This window comes from Bos javanicus, chromosome 11 (genome assembly GCF_032452875.1).
Source record: "Bos javanicus breed banteng chromosome 11, ARS-OSU_banteng_1.0, whole genome shotgun sequence".
NCBI lineage: Eukaryota > Metazoa > Chordata > Mammalia > Artiodactyla > Bovidae > Bos > Bos javanicus.
This window is the reverse complement of record NC_083878.1, coordinates 21,490,340-21,508,102: the sequence shown is the minus strand read 5'-3', so window position 1 is coordinate 21,508,102 and position 17,763 is coordinate 21,490,340. Positions and strand designations below refer to the sequence as shown.

Below are 17,763 nucleotides of genomic sequence, written 5' to 3'. Positions count from 1 at the left end.
GTTGTTAGGATTTAAGATTCTTAAGGTAACAGTTCCAAAAGCAGGATGTCAGAGATTAACTGACCATGGGTGAGTGGGTCTCTCTCTGGATTTTCTATCTGCATTCAGTGATCTGTATTTCTGTTTTTGTGGCAGTACCGTTATTGTTTGGATGACTATAACTATGTAGTATAGTCTGAAGTCAGGGAGACTGATTCCTCCAGATTTGCTTTTCTTTCTCAAGATTGCTTTGACTATTTGAGATCTTTTGTATTTCCATACAAATTAAAAAAAATTTTTTTGTTCTAGATCTGTGAAAAATTGCATTGGTAATTTGATAGGGATTGCATTGAATCCTGTAGATTGCCTTGGGTTGTATGATCTTTTGACAGTATTGATTCTTCTGATCCAAGAACACAGAATATCTTTCCATCTGTTTGTGTCCTCTTTAATTTCTCTCATCAGCGTCTTACAGTTTTCAAAATACAGGTCCTTTGCCTCCTTCAATAGGTTTATTCCTAGGTATTTTATTCTTTCTGATGCAGTGATAAAAATGGGATTGTTTCCTTAATTGTTATTTCTGATCTTTTGTCGTTAGTGTATAGAAATGCAACAGCTTTCTGTGTATTAATTTTGTACCCTGCAACTTTACCAAATTTATTGATGAACTGTAGTAGTTTTCTGGTAGCATCTTTAGGATTTTCTGTGTATAGTATGATGTCATTGCCAAACAATGACAATACTTTTTTCCCAGTTTGAATCCCTTTTATTTCTTTTTCCTTCATCTTAGAATTTTCTTTTTACCCTGTGAACTATATCCTTAAATTTTATTTTTTGGCTTTCCTTTTCCTTTCATTTTTTTTTTTTCAACTTTTTTTCTTTTCCTTCATTCCTAAAGAATCTTTGTAGTTTCTAATAAGTTTGTCACTCACATTTAGATTTCCAAAGTGATTTCTCATTATTTTCTACCTTTCTAGGCAGAAAAAAAAATTCTCCTACACATTCTAAGCCTTTATTAATAGCACTTTAAAAGTGCCTCCAGGTCTGAATATTTGCACTCAAGTGCATGTATAAGAATTTTCATACAGCCTAGAATGTTTGTATTGGAATTAATCTTCAAGATTATCTATCTAGGCACCTTTATTATGTAAAGGAAAAGACAGGTTCTGCTAATGAGACAGAGCTGAATTGTGAACCTAGCTCTTCATATTTTATTTTTCCCAAGGCCACTAAATGTCAGTCAAAGTGGAGAGTCTCAATTTAAAGCAAAACTGTTAATCTTGAAAGTGGCAGAGTAATAGACTTTAATTCATGGGTCTTTTATCGACCATTTCTCCTTGGGCTTCTTTACCTTAAATTATATAAGATAATTGTAAAAAGAAATTTTATTTTGCTCTGGAATTATAATTAAATTTTCCACGATAAGAGATAAAGTATTTCCTTCATTCTGGCCTTTTTCACAATCAAGGCATCTTTTTAACCCTATCAGTCTTTCCCATGACCTTTGGTAGTACTTCTCAAACAGTCTAGCAGTATACTAATAAATAAGTTAAAAATGTTTTCTTCATCATTATTATTTTCCCTTTCTTGCCTTTTCTTTTATCCTTCCTGAGACTTTCCTTCCCCTTCTTTTCAAAACAGTAGATCAACTTGGAACTAGGTGGATAAAATTGAGATGAGAAGGGATTGCTGTTGTGTTTTCTTTCTCTTCTACCTCAACCCCTGCCTGCTGTTTGCCTCTGTAATTCTACCAATGGTTTGTTTGTTTTTTTCAAAGATGTATGTTAAGTGTATTTAGAATTGGTAGGTTGAGTTCAGCTTCTGTGTTACTCTCGGTTATCACCTCTTATGCCCAACTAAATTTTTATAAATGAATAGGAAAAATCAGTGCATTGCCTATAGTAAAAGAAAGTTTTATTTTAAGAAACTTTGTTTCAGTTTACTATGTATGTGATTACAAGGGTGTGATGCAAAATGTATTAAAGAAAGAAAGTGAAGTCGCTCAGTCGTGTCCGACTCTTTGCGACCCCATGGACAGTAGCTTGCACCAGGCTCCTCCGTCCATGGGATTTTCTAGGCAAGAGTACTGGAGTGGGTTGCCATTTCCTTTTCCAATGTATTAAGAATTTATTATTTCTTACTATGCATTGAAGTTTGCCCACCTCCATGCCTGCCAGTGAGCTATAGGGTTATACTATTATAAGGTTTGTAATCATGGTTATACCTATACCTATTCAGTTAACCATGGGTTAAACCCATCAATATGAAATTTTTAATTGAGAATTATGGTAAAGTTAGTCCAAAATCTCTTAATCGTAATTTTTGGATTAGCAAGTGTATAGTAGTGACTTGGAAAAAAGGAAAAGAATTCTTGTTTTGAACGTTCCTTTCCAACCTTTTCCCCATTCCTTTATTATTCCTTTTTCGCTTGCCAAACTCCCCCAGTATTTTGGGCCTTTGTATTGCCTTTATTATATAGGTTATAGTATCCTAGCAAATAGCTTTTCAACTAGACATTTGAAAAAGTTTGTTAACTCCATTTTTAACTACAGTAATTTTTTTTATTAGAATTAAAATGATCACTTCTAACATTTGACAGCTGACATTGCCTTAGATGAAGAGAAAATTTATTAAACTTGAGTAGGTTAAACTATTCTCAATTCATAAATTTGTTCATAACATGTCCTGGAGTTACTGTGTCCTTTTTCCTACAGAATATCACATAACGATCTTTTCAATAGCAATTGCTAGGACTTTCAATTTACATTTATTGTAATTTTACCTAATAATTTTTACATATTACTGGCTAAATATGGAACAATTCAAAATACGTGTTAAAATTATGTAGTAGTGACCTCTACTGGTTGTAATTATGGTATCCTGAAAGTGGATTTTAGAAACTTCAGAGGTTGAAAGTACCTTTTGTTTGAAATGAATTATATTAGTTTACTAAAGTCGGGAAATTCAGCTTTTACAGTAACATGAGTTCTTTACCTTTGAATGGGAATTCTAACCGAATGAGTGCTAGACATTAAAATGAAGTATCGTGATGAAAATTAATGACCTGTGGAAGATGCAGACTCTAATGATAAAACTACAATGTATTAAAGTTGGCTGTTACTAATGTAAACCTTGATTTCCATGCTTTACAAATAGTTTTGAAATCAAGTACCTTTTTGCATGATGGATAAAGAAAAACAATTCTTACAAGTTTCAAGTGCAAAATGGTATTTTAGATTATAATTGATGTTGAAAGAAAGGACAAATGAAAGTTGAATTTAGATATTTGCTTTTTGAACTTAGATCTTGTTCCTTGAAAATTTATGTAATAATGTTTTAAATAGCTTCTGCTCATTCTTATTATCAGCTTTATCATGGTGAAGTAGAAATTCAGAATATGATGTCCCCCCATTAATAGAAGGAGCATTTAGACTCTTAATTGCCTAATTAAGAAACTAGTACTTTGGCAGTTATAGTTGTCTCTTAGTTTAGGTATGTTTGTAGTATAAATTATACCACATGTGAAACACCTGCTTTTGGTATTCTTTGATTTTTAAAAGTAAATTATAAGTGAAGAACACTATTTAATATATTTGTTGCTTAGTTTTTATTTTCCTATTTTCCAAGGAACGTGTTCAAAAAAGTTTCCCTCATCCAATTGATAAGTGGGCAATAGCTGATGCCCAATCGGCTATTGAAAAGAGGAAGCGAAGAAACCCTTTATCTCTCCCAGTAGAAAAAATCCATCCTTTGTTAAAGGTAAAGCTGAAATACTACCTTCTTGCCTCTTAAAAGCAAAATAAAACCCATGATTTTCAAGCACAAGAAATATATATTATGGATAATAGAGTCAACTGAAGAGTGACATTCTCTCTTTTTAGTTTTTCCAGGAGTTTATGTCATGGGGAGGGATGATATAATAGGAAAGTATATGTTCAGCAACATGATTTAAAGTAGTTTCATACCCACAGTAATCATCAAATTGAAATGACTAAGAAAGTTATAATTGTGAATTTTGTTAATCTCAGATGTTACCAGAACCTCAAAGAGTTTGCAAAACTCCTTTTTCTATTGGCTAGACATACTTGTCCCTATAAATCCTTCAGATTTTAATCCTTCACATCATTAGAAGTGTAGGGACCTCTGTAAGATTGCCATAGGGCCATGTGTCATCTTTGAACAAAAATTCCATAAAGATCACCTATACTATCTAGTCTTGCTGTGCTTAGTCGCTCAGTCATGTCCAACTCTTTGCAACCCCATGGACTGTACTGTAGCCTGCCAGGCTCCTCTGTCCATAGGGATTCTCCCAGCAAGAATATTGGAGTGGGTCGCCATGCCCTCCTCCAGGGGATCTTCCCAACCCAGGGATCGAACTCAGGTCTCCCACATCGCAGGCAGATTCTTTACTGTCTGTGCCACCAGGGAAACCCAAAACTACTGGAGTGGGTAGCCAGTCCCTTCTCCGGGGCATCTTCCTGACCCAGGAATCAAACTGGGGTCTCCTGCATTACAGGCAGATTTTTAACCTGCTGAGCTACCAGGGAAGCCCTACTCTGTAGTCTTACTTGTCATTTTTATTAGTCTAGTCAGTCAGTTGAATCTCTCCAGAACTAATAGAAAAAATAACTGCTGGAAACTTTAATAATGTTATTTGTATTTTATTTAATGACATCATTGATTAACTCTCACATTAAAAATATGGGTATTAGAATAATTAAAACCTTAATAATATTTCTGATATCAGTAATTTTTTACTATAATATAAGCAAAATGCTAATACTTTTATACATCATGTCTAAGTTTTATTATTCAACAGAGTTAATTATCATCATCCCCACTTTGTAGATGAGGTAACTGAGCAGAAAGTGGTTAAGTAACTTTTTGTCCAAGTTCACAGGGCTCTAAGTGATAGTGTTAGGAAATTCAAGTCTGGCTGGACACTTGTATGATTAAGACTATCAAAAAGTTATGTTTTGTCCTTTATTGTTTGAACAGAAATATCTGCCTGTATCTTACTAACTGGTCTGAGGATGTTAAGTGCAACTTACAGAAAATTACTAAGCTATTAGTTGTTGCACTTCTTTATGATTCTCTTACAGTTGATTTATAAAGTTATATTAGTGTCAGGTGAACAACGTAGTGAGTAAGTTTTGTAGGTTGTACTCCATTTAAGGTTATTATAAAATACATAAACTTATTTTGAAGTTTTTTCCTTAATTGGATTGTTTAGAAAATAGAATCTGTTTTCCTATGCAAATTGATCAGGCCCACAAAAGCCCATACTCTCTTTGAAATTGGATAGTGGTACTATTTAATATGCCCTTAATAACCACTGTTGTCCAGCAGGACACAACAGGAATTCTTTTTCCATAGAAACAACTTAGATACCAGGAATGTACCACTAAGTTTTTAGGAAGTCCAGGTTCCTTTGGATAGAAGGATAGAGGTATAAGGATAGTAGATATTCCCAGATACCAATTAAAGGAAAAGAAACTTGTTTGTCATTATTAATTCTGGGTATTCTGAATTAAATAACAATGAGCATTTTCCCCTCCCACAGACTTGGGCTTCCCTTCCTAGTTGAGGGATTATCTCTATAGTTATCTGTACTTCTTAAGTATTTTACATGATCATAGGTAATTTTGGCTTACCTTTTCTTACCTTACATTTTCAAATAGCAATATGTGTATTATTCATAGATGTACCACTTTACAATGGCCTTGGTAAAAGTTACGCTAAACTGGATACATTTTTTTTAAATCAGCTTGTCAAATCTATAGTAAATAATTTTAAAAGTGCTTTTCTTTTAATTTTTCAGGAGGTCCTAGGTTATAAAATTGACCACCAGGTTTCTGTTTACATAGTAGCAGTATTAGAATACATTTCTGCAGACATTTTAAAGCTGGTGGGGAATTATGTGCGAAATATACGGCATTATGAAATTACAAAACAAGATATTAAAGTGGCAATGTGTGCTGATAAGGTAAGATACTGATCTATATGTTCTATTCTTATATTTTTATTTGTGACTTAAATGGGTGCTAACATACTACTCAGACAGAATAAAATTGTATATTGTCTGTTAGGTTATACTTTTAGTAATCTAATAGCAAAAACTCCAGATATCACTTTATCTAAATGAAATTTATATATAGAGTCCTAAAATGTGTTTAAATATGTCATGTAGCTTTTCTTTTCTGTATTGTTGCATGTAGGGTTAATAACAGTAATTCATCTCTTATTAGTGAACTTCTTAAGTTTTTATTTGGATTGGAAGAACTAGAAGATTATGGATTTATTTGAAAACAATTTTTGAAAATGTACAAATACTAAACTCTTGGTAGTTTTATTTCAGTGCCTAACTTTCTTTAGATACTGCTAGTATGGTTTTACTATGATAACATTAAGAGCAAACATTTATTGAAAGTTGAGCGTGTATGTGACTTATTTCATTTGGTCCCTAAGATATCCCTCTACAGTAGATACTCTTATCTACATTTTATAAAAGGGAAACTGAAGTTCACAGAGATAAAGAAATTGGTTCAGAATTTTCTGAGATGCTTCAAAGCCTAGACTTGAACTCCAGATCTAAGTCTAAAGCATTGGACTATATACTACCTCAGTATTTTTATTTAATAAAAATGATCTTTCAAAAAAGAAAATATTTTCTAATGAAGTATTTCATCCCCTTTTTTCTGTTATTGATTTGAAATATTCTTTCTGATTACCTAATCCAGTTAAATATATTTTAGTATTTATTGTTCTTTCAGAATGTGAAAATCACCTGACCTGAAGGATTTCAAATTTTTTATTTTTTAATGAATATTTTATTTTAAAAGAGTAAATGAATATAAAATATTTGATGCTTTTAAATGAATTGATAAATAAAATATTTCTGAGTATGTATATAGCTCACAGAGAAAAGATGCAAGAGAAGCATAAAATGAGGCTGTAGATTTGATGAAAGGGTACTTATATTTGTGAAACAAGCAGAAAGTGATACAAGGTAAAATCTTATTTTATTGTTATAGGGATAATGATGTAGAAGTACACAGGAGGGAAAAGATGAGGTTTAGCAAGAGGAGGAGGAGGAGGAGGAGGAGGAGAAGACGACTTCTTGGGGAAAAAAATGGGACTTATTTTGATCAATCACCAGAAACCTGGGAGTTATTCAAATATGAGTTATGTGAGGCCCTGGAATGAAATGGTGATGCCAAGGGTATGAAACAGAGGAAACTAAGAGAGAAATCCAAGACAAGATTTGGAAACAAAATAGAAGTACTAGATTAACAAGAGAGACAGACAGACAGACAGATACTAGTATTGACAGAGAACTTAGAAGAGGCAGTTTGTGATACTGGATGTAAAATTTTGTCTTAGAGAAGCTGTAGAGGGAGCAGTAGCATTATATCCAAGAAGAGGTTATTGTGTGTCTGTTTATTGTCATTTAAGAACTGTATTCAAATAACAGATTTTGTTTAACTTCAAATTTGACTATAGATTCATATTTTATTATAGTTTTTTATATCTCTGACTATGCAGGTATTAATGGATATGTTTCATCAAGATGTGGAAGATATAAATATATTATCTTTAACTGATGAAGAGCCTTCCACCTCAGGAGAGCAGACTTACTATGATTTGGTAAAAGCATTTATGGCAGAAATTCGACAATACATAAGGGAACTTAATTTAATTATAAAAGTTTTTAGAGAGCCCTTTGTCTCCAATTCAAAATTGTTTTCAGCTAATGTAAGTATCATTGTGTGAATGTATATCATTACATGTGTTGTTAATTTTACATGACCACTCAAATTTGAATTTGTATAGTTCATGACTGCTAATTTGTCCAGTTTTTAAAAGTTGTAGGGTTTAATTTATCATGACTATGATCACAAATGAAGTTGCCAGAAAAGTTTTAATTTATTTTTTAATTTTGAGGGAAATTGCTTTACAACGTTATTTTGGTTTTTGCCACACAATACAAATCAGCCATAGTTATACATATATCTGCTCCCTGTTGAGCCTCTCTCCCCTCCCCCAGCCACAGCAGTTTTGATTAACCACCAGAAATTAAAAGACAAAATCTAAGCTAGACTGATTATGTAAGTATAAATGAATTCACAGAATCTTCCACGAGTTCCAGAGAATAAAGCATCTTGTTTAGGTGGAAGATTTCTGTGTTTAATTTGACTCATTTGCATCATTGAACCAACACTGCATCAGTGCTGCCTATATTGTTAGATGCCATACTTGGCAATGGAGATTCAAGATAAATCAAAAACTATTTACTTTTCTCAAGTACAATCTAGTCAAGACAGAGATGTCAACTCTAAATTGCAATACAGTACTAATTACCATAACAGAAGTATGTGCTAATGTGCTATGTGCTGATTACCATAACAGAAGTATGACAACAGTATTTTGGGGAGCACAAAGGAAGGAGCCAATAACTGGAAATTAGAGAAAGGATTACTGATCTTACAGTAGTAATCAAACCAACCTGATTGGGTCCCGGAAAAGTACTAAGGAAGAATAGCTGAGATTGTCTAAGGAAGTTGCATTCTAGTAATTTCTAAAACTGTACCTACATAATCATGGATGACTGATGGAGAAGTGGTACTCACAACAGAGGCTGAGACGGAATGTTCAGTCATTGTTATGACAATGAGTGAACATTAAAAAATAAAGGAGTAAATGATGAGTTGTACAAATCTGTAAATATAGTAAAAACCATTGAATTGTTTACTTTCAATGGATGAATTGCATTGCCTATAAATCATATTTTAATGAAGTTGTTTAAAAAGAGAGATAAAGAGTAGACAAAGATATTCTTAGGACACAAAAAATCAAGAACCATAAAATTAAAAATTAATAACCTAGACTGCATTAAGACAAAAAAAACCTTTTGCTCTTCAAAAAGCATTATCAGAAAAATAAGAACATAAGCCACATATTGGTGGAAGCTACTTCAAATACATACATCTAACCAAAGGATTGTATTCAGAACATATAAAGAAATTCAGCAATTCAGTAATAAGAAAAACAGCTTGATACTTTTAAATGGGCAAAAAATTCAACACTTTATAAAAGAAGATACAACAGTGATCAGAAAGCATGTCAAAGGATGACCAACATCAGTAGTCACTGGTGTTAATCATTTAGTCATGTCTGACCCTTTGTGACCCCATGGACTGTAGCCTGCCAGGCTCTTCTGTCCATGGGGTTTCCCAAGCACGAATACTGGAGAGGGTTGCAGTTCCCTTGAAGGATCTTCCTGACCCAGGGATCCCGGGTCTCTTGCATTGCAGGTGATTCTTTACCATCTGAGCCAAACCCCCACACATCTTAATAGTCATAAGGAAATGCAGATTAAGAACATTATGAGACACTACTGGATACTCATTAGAAAAGCTAGAATTAAAAAGACTGACAATACTGGATGTTGAAAAGAATGTGGAGCAACTGCTTTTGGGAATGTAAAATTCCCACATTACCTGTGAGAATGTAATCTGGTATAAATACTTAGGAAAATAATATGGTAATTTCATATAACATTAACCATAAATTAGCCATACTACCTAGCAGTTCCACTACAAAATCACACTTGGGCAAAACATCCGTTCAAAGTTCGGAATAGACCAGTGGATTTTAATTTAACAATACAAAGTTTATATAGTTTCAGATTCTACCTTGCAACTAACCTTTAAGAAGCTACATATTGACTTGTGTAATACTGTAAAAAGATAATCACTCCATATATATGCAATGTCCAGAATAGGCAAATACATAGAGAAAGAAAGTGGATCAGTAGTTGCCAGAGACTGGGAGTGGGTGTGCAGGGGAAGAATGGATACAGTATTTTTAGGGGGGATGATGATTTTCTAGAATTTGATGGTAGTAATGATTGAATAGTTTTTGAATATGTGAAAATCGTTGAATAGTATATTTTAAGAGTGAATTTTATGATATATAACTTGTATCTCCATAAAAATAACTATGCAGGAAAAGGAAAGTATCCACAATTATTTGGATAGACTATTAAAATAGTCCTCTCTTTTCCAACTACATGTCTTTTAAAGCTAGATTTTCCTCATATGCTTTAACCAAAGCAATGTATCACAAGAGATAGAATGCAGAAATATACATGAAAAGCCAGCTATCTTCAATTAAGCTAGGAATTAGAGATTGTGTTAGAAAATGTAAAGCAGTACCATTCTCCTCACCAAGATTTTTGGTTGTTTAAGAGAAACTAGCTACTTTTCATAAAAGTGCTATTTATTGTTATTTTTAAATGAATTAAATTTTTTATAATTTTCTTGATTTTAATGTCTAATATGGTAAGTGTAGTAAATGGCAATAGTAAATAATTTCTAATATAGTAAGCAAATAGAGTTTTCAATAATTTTTAAAAGTATAACGGACTCTTGAGACCAGAAGGCTTGAGAACCAGTGACCTAGAGCAATGTACCTACAAATTGTACTTCATTGCAAAAAGAATTCTTTGTCTTTTACTTGTATTTGTAAAGTTGTTAAAATTTTTCACTGTATCTGCCATTTTAAATTTCATGATTATAAAATGACTTATTTGTTCAAAATAAATTTTTTATTGTACAACCTAACTGAATTAATATGTTTTTCTTTCCAACAGGATGTAGAAAATATATTTAGTCGTATAGTGGATATACATGAACTTAGTGTAAAATTACTGGGCCATATAGAAGATACTGTGGAAATGACAGATGAAGGCAGTCCCCATCCATTAGTAGGAAGCTGCTTTGAAGACTTAGCGGAGGTGAGTACTTTAATTATACACCAAAAAATCGTGCATCTAGAAGGCCTAAATGCAGTTCACAGGCCTAGATTTAATTCAAATACATTTGAATAAAAATTGGAATATGAATTCTTATTTCCAGCTAACATAGACATTAACTGTTAGCTGCTCAACTGTATTGCCCCTTCCTCAAAGGGTCACTGTCAGCATTTGTTTCTGTTATTTCATAAAACTTAGAAAAAAAGGAGTCTCTCATCCTTTATAAAAACAAGCAGATCCCAAAGCTGTCTTCAGATCCCACAGTTCACACTTAATTGGCTATCTTATCAATGAAGAGGCCACAGAACTTGGACCTAAGGTCAGGCTACTTATGTTTCAGTCTAAACTCTTGTACTTATTAGTTGTATGTAACCATGGGCTATTTACTTCACATCTCTAAACCTCCCTATCTATATTTGTAAAATAAGGATAATAATAGGACTCGGGATTTTGTGAAAGTTAAATAACCTACCTGAAATATTTAGCTAGTCACCTTCATACAGCTACTTAATATATGATAACTGTGCATTATTATTTAGAAAAAGAAAATGAAGTCCAGGACCTAGTGGCATGGTGATAAAGAATCTGCCTGCCACTGCAAGAGACATGGGTTCAATCCCTGGGTAGGGAAGATACTCTGGAGAAGGGAATGGCAATCCACTCCAATATTCCTGCCTGGGAACTCCCATGGACAGAGGAACCTGTTGGGCTACAGTGTATGTGGTCGCAAAAGAGTCAGACATGACTTAGCAACTAAACAAGTTCATTATTATTTAGAATAGGAAAATCAAGTCTAAGGTTTAGATGATGATCATAGGGGTAGAAAAATGGTAACCTTCTTGATACTTCAGCTGCTAAAATATACAAGTTAGCCCTAATAAGTTAGCATTGATTGTCATTCTGAAATTTCTCACTCTTGCTTTGTTCTCATTCTAAAATCAACTGTATCTTTTATTATAACTCAGGGTTGAGTTTATAAAACAAATTAAGACTTTCAGACAAAATAATATGCTGAGTTTAAGCTTCACTAAGCCCCTCAATGTTGCTTTAAACACATAAAAGTCATAAAGTATAAAAAGAAAAAAGGAATATACATAACTAAACTCAAAACCCACTCCAGTACTCTTGCCTGGAAAACCCCATGGATGGAGGAGCCTGGTAGGCCGCAGTCCATGGGGTCGCAGAGGGTTGGACACGACTGAGCGACTTCACTTTCACTTTTTACTTTCATGCATTGGAGAAGGAAATGGCAACCCACTCCAGTGTTCTTGCCTGGAGAATCCCAGGGACGGGGGAGCCTGGTGGGCTGCCGTCTGTGGGATCGCACAGAGTTGGACACGACTGAAGCGACTTAGCAGTAGCAGCCCCAGCAGCAGACTCAAAAGCAAGGATGTTCTTCAGCCAGAGGGAAAGTTGTACTCAGAGGAAAGTCAAGGAATACAAGAACTAATGGTGGGAAACAGAGTAGTAAATTTTATAAGCTATTGCATAATCTTAACACCAGAATGCTTTTTTTTTTTTTTAACTTGAAGGGTGAACTAAACTTCTCAGTGCGTGATTCGGGCTTGTCTTCAGAAGATAAGAAAAACTAAACAACTTTGAAAGTTTGAAAGTGAAAACCCATGGAAGTGAAAGTCGCTTAGTTGTGTCCAACTCTTTGTGACCCCATGGACTGTAGCCCACCGGGCTCCTCTGTCCATGGAATTCTCCAGGCAAGAATACTGGAGTAGGTTGCTGTTCCCTTCGCCATGGGATCTTCCCAACCCAGGGGTTGAACCGAGGTCTCCTGCATTGCAGGTGTATTCTTTACCATCTGAGCCACCAGGGAAGCTCAAGAATACTGGAGTGGGTGGTCTATCCCTTCAGGGGATCTTCTAGACTCAGTAATCAAACCGGAGTCTCTGGCATTGCAGGTGGATTCTTTACCAGCTGAGCTATCAGGGAAAACCTGGTACCAGGGAAAGAGAATGTAAAGTTTAAACAACTTTAAACTCGCTTTAAAATTTAGAAAAAATTTATAAGTAATAGCAAGCCGTATTTGATTTTTGAAACATTTAAGAAAATCACCAAATAATAGAAATACTACCTATAACAGTGCACAAAAACTATAGAAACAATTTTTAATCATTTCTACGATAATAGGAAAAAATAATGAAACAAAGAAAGCAGTGGTAATGAAAACAAAATACAGTCATCCTTCAGTATTCTTGGGGGATTGGTTTCAGGAATCCCCTTTCCAATATCAAAATCTGTGGATGCTCAAGTAACTTCATATAAAATGGTCTAGGACAGTTAGTCTTCTGTATCAGCAGATGTGGAAGACAGATACAGAGGGCCGACTGTACAGTATGATACAAATAAATCCAATTATGTCATGCTACTACATTAGTAACTCAGTATGCACAAACTGCTGAAACTTGCCTATTTAAAGAAAGTACTTAATTGTTTTAAGGTCTGTTTTATGCAGCTTATAAGTGAAAGTGAAAGTCGTTCAAGTCGTATCCGACTATGTGCGACCCTATGGACTATATAGTCCATGGAATTCTCCAGGCCAGAATACTGGAGTGGGTAGCCCCCTAGAGAACAAACCCAGGTCTCCCGTATTGCAGATGGATTCTTTACCATCTGAGCCACCAGGGAAGCCCAAGAAGACTGGAATGGGTAGCCTATCCCTTCTCTAGCAGATCTTCCTAACCCAGGAATTGAACTAGGGCCTCCTGCATTGCAGGTGGATTCTTTACCAGCTGAGCTACCAGGGAAGCCCTTATAAGACATATACCCAAAACAGAGACATAGAAATACTAGGTTGGTGCAAATGTTAATTGCTATTTCGGACCATGAATTTTAAATCATTATAACTTATAGGCTCAGGCATATCTTTATTAACTAAAATAGGAATCATTACAATGAGCACATTTTTGCCAATGAGAAATAAGTTTGTGTATTCCTGTAACATAAAAATCCATGCCTCAGGATTTGATGAACTCTTGAAAAGCATTTTTTGTCTCCTGCTGATTGTAGAAGTATATTTTCCCTGCAAAAAGTTGTCAAGCTGCTTGAAGAAGTGGTAGTTGGTTGGCAAGAGGTCAGGTGAATATGGCGGATGAGTCTTAAAACCACAAGGTATTCAGAAGTAAGCCCAATAAACATATGCAAGATTTTTGTTAAAATATTAAAATAGATTCTTAAGGAAGATCAAAAATAGAGACACAAAAGGCAACTCAGTTTTAGGATTATATACATATATTATTAAAACTGGGAAAGAATAATAATGTAAGAAAAATATGAAGCTCTTTATAATCTAAAACACTGTGTCCAGTATGATATATCTTAGGGTATATTTTATGACATATCTTAAATGGTTGAAGTTTTTAAAAAATTAATATATTTCACATTATCATTAAAATCTCAACAAATAAGAAAAAGCATAGAAAATTAAAGTCATTCAGAAATTTCTTTAAAATGTTGGCCAAAGTAGGAATAGAAGGGACCTTTCTTAATCTAGTAAAGGATATCTATCAGAAACCTATAAAAGATACATTTAATGACTAAGTTGTAGGAGAATGCCACTCACTACTTACATTGAGCACCCTAATAGAGATACTAGCCAAAAGACAGGAAAAGAAGAAATAAAATTGTTCTGTTTGTAATCAGCATAATTGTCTACATAGGAAATCCAGAAAAATGTATACTGTTATAACTATTAGGTAGGTTCAATATAGTTGCTAGATAAAAAACATATATATATATATATCTTTCCTTAAAAAAATAAGTCTGAGAAATAGCAGGGTAAGTTAAACATCGCATTTTCTGTCATTCACTCCTAACTTCTTTTTCATTCCTCCACTAGGTGTCCTCTTCCTCCTCATTCTAGAATTACCCTTCATAAAATTGAGCTCTTGCTAGAATCTTCAACACTATTTTCATAATAGTTTGGAGGTTTTGTGTTTTTATTTTTACCTGGAATAGGGCACAGGATGGAGGAGAGTGGAGATCCTACCTCCTGAGAAAAATCACAATACATGCTCACTTTTTTTCTTCAGAAATCACCAGAACTAGTAGATTATAACCTTTCGAATTGTTTGGTTTATTGATGATGGTAAAATTTTTTGGCAATTTGAATTAAATTAATTGTTTTGTGAAAACTGTAACAGTGGATTTTAGGTGATATAAACAATTTACTTTCAGCTTGCAGGATATGAAAGTAAGTCTACCACTAAGGAGTAATCATGAGAAAATAAATGCTTGGCACCAGTATTCTAAATGTGTATACTTTATCTGGTTATAGCTATCTATGCTCTTTATTATTCAGACTAAATTTCATTTTCCAGATCCCAAATGCCCCCATATGTTTGTTCATAATACTCTACTGGAATCCTTTAGTGAGAGGTGTCATAATATGCTAGAATCCCATTACTCATCAGAAAAAAATTCATTTTCTTTCTTACTTGAGAATATTAGGTTTACTCTAGTAAAATTAATAGCTATGTAATTTTGCTTTGAGGCTTTAAAAAAATATGTAATTGTACAGTGATAGAAGTCTTCATAATTTAATCTTTCTGTGTTTATAGAGGTAGGTTATTTATTCTTTACCATAGAGAAAGATTTATTTATGTTTTACCTTTTTTGTTTTTTAAGGAACTGGCATTTGATCCATATGAATCATATGCTCGAGATATTCTACGACCTGGTTTTCACGATCGTTTCCTTAGTCAGTTATCAAAGCCTGGAGCAGCGCTCTATTTGCAGGTATAGTAATTTTTAGATCAAGATATAAGATGCCTGTAAAGTAAACTTAAAAATTAAATCACTTTGTTTTGTAGTCAATAGGCGAAGGTTTCAAAGAAGCTGTTCAATATGTTTTACCCAGGCTACTTCTAGCCCCTGTTTACCACTGTCTGCATTACTTCGAACTTCTGAAGGTAAGAAGACTCTTCTACTTAGAAAATATTCAAGTCTGATACAGTTTTTTAACCAGTTTATTTGTGAATCATTATGTGAGTGCTCATGAATATGTCTATATCTGTTTTCTTTTTCTAGTTAAGAACAATTATATATGAATCTACAATGCATGTTTTCTCCAGTTTTAATTGTGAATTTTAAAGCAGTCATCAGATATTTTTATCTTGTGCACTTCTTGCTTTCATGGCCAGTTGTTTGGAAACAGTCTTGGATTTGTGCATCCTAGTCTCCATCTTGGGACCTCAGCAGATTCAGGGACTTAGATAAGGGACCACATGTTGGATAATGCCAAAGTAATGGAGAAGATTAATCACCTAATTTTTGTAGTTTAAGTTTGCAACTATGTCTATAAAAACTACTTATTATTAGTTTAGATACAGTAAACTATAGTAATCCTAGTAAAAAATTTCCCATTTGATTATAGTTCAAAATACTCAATTTTAAAAGTACTGACAGAAAAGAAAGGATTTTGCTTTTTTCCCCTCTTTTCCTATTATGCACTGAAATTAGGGAGAAGGGGAACGTTAGTCTGTATAAGTTATAATTCAATAGTGTAACTTAGTGATTTACTTTTAAATATCTTATGTAACTAATGATGTCTGCTTTGGATTATGGATAATATATCCTAAAAAACATCAAGTTTTCTCAAAAATTTTAAATAAATGAGATAATAAAGATATTTTATTTATCTATAATGAACTAGCCCCATAAAGACAAAATATGATATGCATTAATACTATTATTATTTCTTTAGCTTTAAAAAAATGTTTCATTAAAGAAAAATTGTATTTAGTATCATGTTGTTATGGAGCATGTATTATTAGAAATCAGGTGTATAGTTTACAGGAGTACATGAAGAAATGGGCTCTCTATAATGAATCAATGGACTAGAAAGCCTCTAAAGGTAGTAAACTGAAGGAACTCTCATCCTTCCCAGGTCTTTCTACATTGTAGGAACTTGGAGTTCAGTTAGATTTCTTAAGCAGGACTGTTTGAATCAGGAAAGGACTGAGGAAGTTGAAGAACTTAATCACCAGGCAGAGTTATGGAGCTCTCAGCTCTCTATTCTAGGCTGCAAACAGAATACAATTTATGGTCTTCAGTAGTACAAAGTAAAGTAAAATTGCTCAGTCGTGTCCGACTCTTTGTGACCCCATAGCCTGTAGCCTACCAGGCTCCTCTGCCCATGGGATTTTCCAGGCAAGAGTACTGGAGTGGGTTGCCATTTCCTTCTCCAGAGGATCTTCCCGACCCAGATCGAACCCAGGTCTCCCTCATTGTAGGCATACACTTTACCGTCTGAGCCACCAGGGAAGCCCAGTAGTATAGGATGATTATTTTAAGAGGATAATCAAGAAGAAGCATTTGGTGTATAAAATCATTCTTTGTAAAGAATGACAAACCATAGTCTCAGAATGGATCATTTGCACACAAGTTTATTATATAGACCTTTTCTTCATAATGGCATCTCTAATAATGGGATTTTTTTACCTGAGACTGTAATGAAGTTCTGAAGGATTAAAGACCGTATGAACCTTGAAGCAGTCATTAATCAATAAGTAAGAACAAGAAGCTTTGATGAAGTTTCAGAAGGCTATTAAAACCTATCTTAATAGTGTAAAAGAAATTATTTACTTCCCCAAATATAGGCAATTAAATTAAAAAAAATTTTAAGTTATTGTATTGAAATTTTTATTTTATAATTGTATCTATCAGCAATTTAAAGGTTTCTACTGGTAAACACCTGTATTCCTTGTTCATATTACTGCCTAAATTTCATTGCAAATTTAACAGTATATTGGGCAGGAAATTTTGCCCAATTAATTCCACAAATTGTCATCACTCCTTTTTATTCTGCCTTCTCAGCACTGATGTACTATTTGTGTTTACTGTCTTTCATTTCTATTTGTTGGTATGTTGCTTAAATTATTTTATTGAGCAGTATTTTCAAAGTGTATTCTATGGACTGCTGGTCCCATAAGATACTCTAAAAGTCTGGGGGAGGG

The 17,763-nt window shown here is 33.7% G+C and overlaps 1 protein-coding gene across 3 annotated transcripts in view; it reads left to right on the top strand.

Annotated features, from left to right (window-relative positions):
• The window catches only part of SOS1 (SOS Ras/Rac guanine nucleotide exchange factor 1), a 127,770-nt gene that overhangs the window by 54,143 nt on the left and 55,864 nt on the right, over positions 1-17,763 (top strand). For 2 of the 3 annotated variants that reach the window (XM_061432137.1, XM_061432136.1), the window contains exons 3-8: positions 3,607-3,738; positions 5,801-5,965; positions 7,525-7,734; positions 10,634-10,777; positions 15,434-15,544; positions 15,619-15,717. In XM_061432137.1, coding sequence (XP_061288121.1) covers positions 3,607-3,738; positions 5,801-5,965; positions 7,525-7,734; positions 10,634-10,777; positions 15,434-15,544; positions 15,619-15,717 — 861 coding nt within the window. The remainder of the gene's footprint in view (positions 1-3,606; positions 3,739-5,800; positions 5,966-7,524; positions 7,735-10,633; positions 10,778-15,433; positions 15,545-15,618; positions 15,718-17,763) is intronic. The other variant, XM_061432139.1, reaches the window with a different exon arrangement.